This window comes from Dermacentor silvarum, chromosome 5, assembly GCF_013339745.2.
Source record: "Dermacentor silvarum isolate Dsil-2018 chromosome 5, BIME_Dsil_1.4, whole genome shotgun sequence".
In the NCBI taxonomy this organism is placed as follows: domain Eukaryota; kingdom Metazoa; phylum Arthropoda; class Arachnida; order Ixodida; family Ixodidae; genus Dermacentor; species Dermacentor silvarum.
The window spans coordinates 40,202,293-40,208,425 of NC_051158.1; the positions used below are offsets into that span (position 1 = coordinate 40,202,293).

The 6,133-nt window shown below is 47.2% G+C and overlaps 1 protein-coding gene across 1 annotated transcript; it reads left to right on the top strand.

The window, feature by feature from the left end:
- The first annotated feature begins 2,015 nt into the window (after window positions 1-2,015).
- Window positions 2,016-3,622, top strand: LOC119452368 (keratin-associated protein 21-1-like). The gene is made up of 3 exons (XM_037714567.2): window positions 2,016-2,093; window positions 2,564-2,871; window positions 3,476-3,622. Exons 1-2 carry the CDS (start codon window positions 2,082-2,084, stop codon window positions 2,846-2,848), a joined length of 297 nt encoding a protein of 98 aa, XP_037570495.1. The 5' UTR covers window positions 2,016-2,081; the 3' UTR covers window positions 2,849-2,871; window positions 3,476-3,622.
- Window positions 3,623-6,133: the final 2,511 nt, after the last annotated feature.

The following is a 6,133-nucleotide window of genomic DNA, read 5'->3' on the forward strand; positions in this document are numbered from 1 at the left end:
TGTTCGTCGCCGTCGCCGTTGCCGTGACACCTTTCTTGTGAAAGGGCGCGAGGGACGCGCGCTTTCACGGGGAGTGAACGCACGGCGAAGAACAAACGCGCGTTCTGCGCCGTGCTCCCTTAAGGGCTGCTCGTCTCTTTCCTCCTTTACAACTACGCGCCTTCTTCCGAACTTTTATACCTCATCACCAACGCCGCACGCATTGTGCGAACGCGGGCAAACGCCGACGGCGTCGACAACAGTTCTGCGTGTTGCCGGTGCTGCTGCTTCTACACCTTAAAGCGGGCTACTGCACTGCGACAAAACGCTCATGATGGACGCCATTACATTCGCGGTTACATGGCAGCGAAGATAATGCTTCGGGTGTCTGCACACTTGGCCAGGCGTGCGTTTGCGAGAGTTTGCGTGCGTTTGCGTGCTCCTTCTGCATACAGCACGCGAGCTTGATCAGGCTATGGACGATTGTAATGTTTACACTTATCAATCCTAGCAGACCAGCGTCACAGGATTATACAGCGCAATCCTCTGTTTCATCTTATACAGTAGATCAGGAATATTTCCGGCAAGAAACAGCTTTCAGGCAACTGTTTTAGGGCTTACTAAATATGAGCAGAAGCTTGCTGCTATATACAACGCCTCTTTTTTTTTCATTTGTATACGGAACCTTAAGAGTATTGAACACCTTTGAATGTAGCTTTATATTGCAAATGTTTATTGTATAATATTCCACGAACGACGGAAGGAAAGGAGAATTTTGCCCACTGGAAAACCTAAGTTCCATCTTATAAAGAGTCGGCAGTAGGAAAAAAAACTTACAGAGGAAACATCAGAAAAAAATTTATGCTGGTAATATCTTGCGGCTCAAAGTTCGTAAAACACACTTGCGCATTGAATCATTCAAGCGCATGTCTTTCCAAAAGCAGGGCACCCACTAGCATCAGCCTGGCACGAATCAGAGCTTATATATACCTTCCCTCAAATAACTCCCTCCAATCAGAACCACTGCAAGGTCGTTGACCCTCTATATGACAAATAATTTACTGATTTCGGGGACAGCTATCAGGTTTCTGCAGCTCAGCTCGAAGGGCAAAACTGTACGAGTTGTCAGTGAGGGCAAACAAAAAACAATCACGCCGCATTCCATCACTCATGGAACAGAAAACAAAAGAGCCTTAGTTGATGGGAGCCGCCCTGCTCTTTCGTGCACAGGGTTAATTCCCCCCTGGCAATCTTCGGAAAAAAAGGTTAGTTTATGCCTCTTTACTTTTTCTAGCCTTTCTGTTTCCTTTTGTTGGAAGGAAGAAAGTGGACGTAATAGGGTGGTCTGCTCCGTAGCACGTGCCGAGATGCCTATACCGACAAACACCTATAGCAGCTGTCGAATCATTGTCAGGCGGGTGCGTGACCGTGAGACGAGCAGTTTCTTGTGTCAGGCATAAGCACGAGCCAGGAGCAGCTCATGCGTTTGTCTTAGTGCAAGATATCTACGGACAGAAATGAAGGCATCTACAAAGCTAGAACAAAAGGGTTTCTGAGAAAGAAAAGAAAGAACGCCATACAACCACCAAACGACAGAAAACGCAATTGCTGACATAATCAGATAAACACAAAGGCAACCCAGGCAAGCGAGTGGCTTAAGGTCAACAAGCGAGCGATGACGGGCGACAGACCAAAGTAGCGATGTAAAGGTGCTTGAGGGGAAAACAACGAGATGGCGATTGCCAAATTCTTAGCGACCCTTAATGCTCCTTTTTGTTGGTCTTTGACTTTGTCGACCGCTGTTATTTTCTTTGTTTTCTGGAGTTCGCCGTCAATTTCCGCGATCGGCCTTCCATTCCTGGGTAACGCCCGACCGGCCGAGAGCATGCATGATCTCTGCCTGCCTACCTGCCATGCCCGCTGGACACTGCTTCAGGGCGTGACAGTTGTCCGATCAGCTGCTGTTTACCCTGCCGGACCAATTTCGAGACCCCCACTGCGTCCGACAATATCATGGACGCGCGTATATAAAGAGCGGTGTTCGGCCGTGAAGCTTTACACTTGATCTGTTTGCGAGACAGCCAAGAGTCTTTCCCAGAACAATGCAGGCCCTGGTAAGCTTCGGCTCTTTCTTTTCCGTGGTGAACCGTTCTCGTGGGTAGTGGCTGTGTGCGAAACGTTGCGGCGTCGTGGTTCTTGTGCGACGTGACTGGATACAAGTGCTCGTCGCCTCCATGCCCGAAGACATTTTTTTTGGAACCAGTGCGCAGTGATCGGAGAAACCATGGCGATGGCGTAAACTGTCCTGGGTGATTTAGTAAACTGTCCTGGGTGATTTGGTGGAAAAGCCCATTCCGGTTCTGTAAACCTAAAGCACAGCCTCCACTAAAGGCGAGCGGATAAATGGCCTCTGTATTTTGATGGCCGCATGCAAATAGCATACCCATTGCCGACATCATGCAAACCTGCGCTTTAGGTTTCTTGACTTAAAGATATGTGGAAACTTAGATTATTACGAAAATATGCTTTGATGCTGCTCCCTTGTCTCTCCTGCACATGATTTCCACCTTTATTCCTTCGGCAGACCGCCGCCCTCTTCCTCGGCCTTCTGGCCTTTGCCGCCGCTGGCTTCCTCGGCCACGGATACGGTCACGGCTACGGCCACGGATACGGCTACGTCAAGCCCTACGTCGCCAACTCGGCAGTGACCTGGTCTATCACTCCCTCTGCCCTCGGCGGATACGGACATGGTGGATACGGTGGTTATGGCCACGGCTACGGCCACGGATACGGACATGGCTACGGACACGGCGCTGTTGTCCTCGGCTATGGCCACGGTCATGGTTACGGCCATGGCTACGGCTACTGAGGCTACAACTCTATGGTTAAACAGTGAGTTAATTAAGAGTTCATTGTTTTAAACGCTTGAGTGCTGGGTGAAAAAGGCGCTGCACTTAGTTACGAAAAACATTAGGCCTTATAATATCGGCGATTTTGTATCACTGAAATGAGAGTAATACAGTCGCTCTTATCTAAGGCAAGCAGCCACCAGAACACTTTTTTAAAACGTTAGTTTTACGAGCATGAGTTCTTGTTTACTGTAGCTGAGCAAGAGTCATGAACGGCATGATAGTGTCTTCCTTGTGTCGATACTTGATTACTATTTTATGCTTTTAGAGTTTACTTCCTCTTCACGCGCACTTGCTCTGTCATATACTTCTTAATAGCCTTAACCACAGAATAATCCAATATGGTTATTTGATAAAATGCGCCAGTGTCAATTCAAGAAATAGCTCAGGTGCCTCTACTAACAGTCAGTGATTGCGGTCGTTAAAATTTCAGCGAACGTTTGTACGGCATGTCCAATGTAGTGCGCCGTAAGTGGAGAGTGCAGGTTTACCCTATACATTTGCGACGATATTACCATGAATATAGAAGGGACATTGGCAAACTAGAGCCGATGAATCGTGTTATGACCAATGCTATTTTTTTTCAGGTGTCTACGCGGCAGGAACCATGAAGTGTGCTGTAAGAAAGTCGTGTCGATGAAACCAAATTTGTATGTAATTTCAGTTAGTGAATGAGAAGCAATAAAGAAAAAAAATAGCACACCTGTTTTTCTTTTACAAATAGCATTAGTCACTTCGGGTAGGCGCCACATGCTTCATCTGAAACAACAAGAAATTGATCTTAATACGCGCAGTGGCAAGGAGTCAGTACTAAGAAAAAGAAACAATAGTCCCTCGACATCGCTCGAAGATTCCTGGTATTTGTAACGTCTTGATACAATCACCTCATAAACGTGCCTCTCGAATAGTTGAATAACATGGAGCTAGAATACATTCCACGCCACAAGACTCCCGTAAGGAAAACAGTGCGTAAGTGCCATTTCTGCGTTCAAGAAGCGATATTTAGAAGAAAACCAATTAGGTTCTTTTGCAGAATGACAGTTTCATTAGCTGCCTTCTCCTCCCTCTTTATTTGCGACTGGACATTGCACAAAAAAAAAACAGACACTACTTCACAGCACAGGATTTAAAGTTAGCTAAGGTTGAGGAAGGGGTCTGGAGCGCAGTGCACTAATTGACAGTGATGCACTATTTCGCATTCCCAGGCTTCACTGTGTATTCGGCTACTTCGATCTCGTTCGACGCACTTAAAGTGGTCACTTCCTTGACCCCTCCCTGGCCCGTCCCATTCAGCACGTGACACTTCTTGGGGTTGTCGAACACCTGAATCAGTTTCTTACGAGCATATGTGCTTCTTGTGTTCTTTTTTTGTTTTGCGCATCAACCTAGAATTGCGAATATACCTTCTCTTGCTACGTATAGAAAACAGCAGCAGTCATTCGGTTAGATTGCTTCGCTTTAGGCACCGATGGTGTATCGTCGCGTGGGTTTGGACGTGCCGAGAAGCGGTCTGTGGGGTTCGAGCACAAAACGATCCTCCCAGCTAGTTTGTTCCTTAGTCGTTTTTTTTTTTTCATTTCCCTACGGTGAGCATACGCTAATCCGTCAGTATTTCGTGAAGTAGTACGATACGAAGCATACAGTGCGGCAGACAGTTCGACTTAATTTATTGATAATTCATTTCAGAAGTTCGCGAGCGAGTGCTCGCAAAAGTGACATTTCTTCCGCCGCTTCAACTTTATCACAGTGTTGAGAGCTCGTTTGATCCTCAAGAGCGCATAAGAGATATTCCCTTCCGTATCATTCGTGCGAAAGTGTCACGCGTACTAGAACTCGTAATACAGAGAGAGGATGGTTTGAACGAATAAACTTCAAGAATTGAGATTGATGACAAAAGTTTAGCATACTTTCCACTATATGTAGTAGAGCACAGCTTTAAAGTGAGTACCAAACCAATGTGGTGTCCAACTTGAATAGCGACACAGATGGGAGTCATAAGTGTTTTCTTTCTCTTATTCGCTAACCCACAGTCCGTGCTCAAAACAGGTTCACCGTAGAAATAGAAGCTTTGTTTTATCTCTCTTTCCACTCGGCACAAAGTCAACACTCAACAAGTGGGCATTATGAGCAAGCAGTGCGAGCATCACAGATATACCTGTATCGGTTGCATAGCGGCCGCACCACACCTTTGCCGCATGGTTATAACCATATGCCCAGTCTTTCGAATCACATGTCGTGTTATCTTTTCTACGCACGCACAAATTCAACGCTGACACATACAAAAGCCAAATCGGCTGCATCTGCATACCTACTTTCTAAACGGCCCATTATCAAAATGAATCACGGTGACGCAATAATAAAACGGGTGCTCCGGTAACGCTTGGCGCCGCGTTCCCTATGCGAGCTACCTGCCGTCGGTAATAAACACAGGAAATAGCCGGGCAGGCGCCAGCGTAACGTATATACGAGCTGACCGGTAGGCCCCTGAATAATGAACCGCAGCACGAGCTGAATACAGGGTGGCAGCCACTTGAGGAGACGCGCGGTTGGTACAAACACAGGATATAGGATCCGAAAGAAGTCCTTGATTAGAAATCGAAGCCTCAGTTGCCGCACCCGTTTCCTTTCATAAATGTGCGTGCGCATACGTGCTTTCTATCATGTACAGCACACTTCGAATGGCCCCGAACGTATACACGGTGTGCTACGTATGTGTACGTACAGGGCACGGTATTATTATACCCCGATGGTCGCGAATCCTTTTGCGCCCTTCGGGCCGCCTGTCAAGCGTAGCGGAGGGATAATTGATGACCTGTATACACTTGTGATGGCCGCCGAGATGAGAGGCGAGCAAAGTTGAAGCCACACTTTTATGTTGCTGTTTTTTTACTCTTATTTTCTTTCGTTGTGCGCAGGTACGCGCATAGTCGATTGGTGATATAGATGGTGTGCTTGGAAGCGTTCCAGTCGAAAGTGCAGGCAGCCAGGGCGCCCCGAAATCCACAGCGTGCCTGTTGCGGGCATGACTGCACGAAACATTGCTTAGCGTGACTAATCGCGTATCCCGATCACGAATTCGATAGCATCTGGCTTACGCAGTTTGCTAGGCCAGTGTGTTTTATCGCGTCCTTCGAGCTGCAATATCTCTACCATGTTGACGTTCACGAGTGGTCAGCGAAGTGGACCTAGCTCCCGAGATTTTAAGATTCGTAAACCTGTTTAACCGTGGTGAAAGCTCTGGAAGG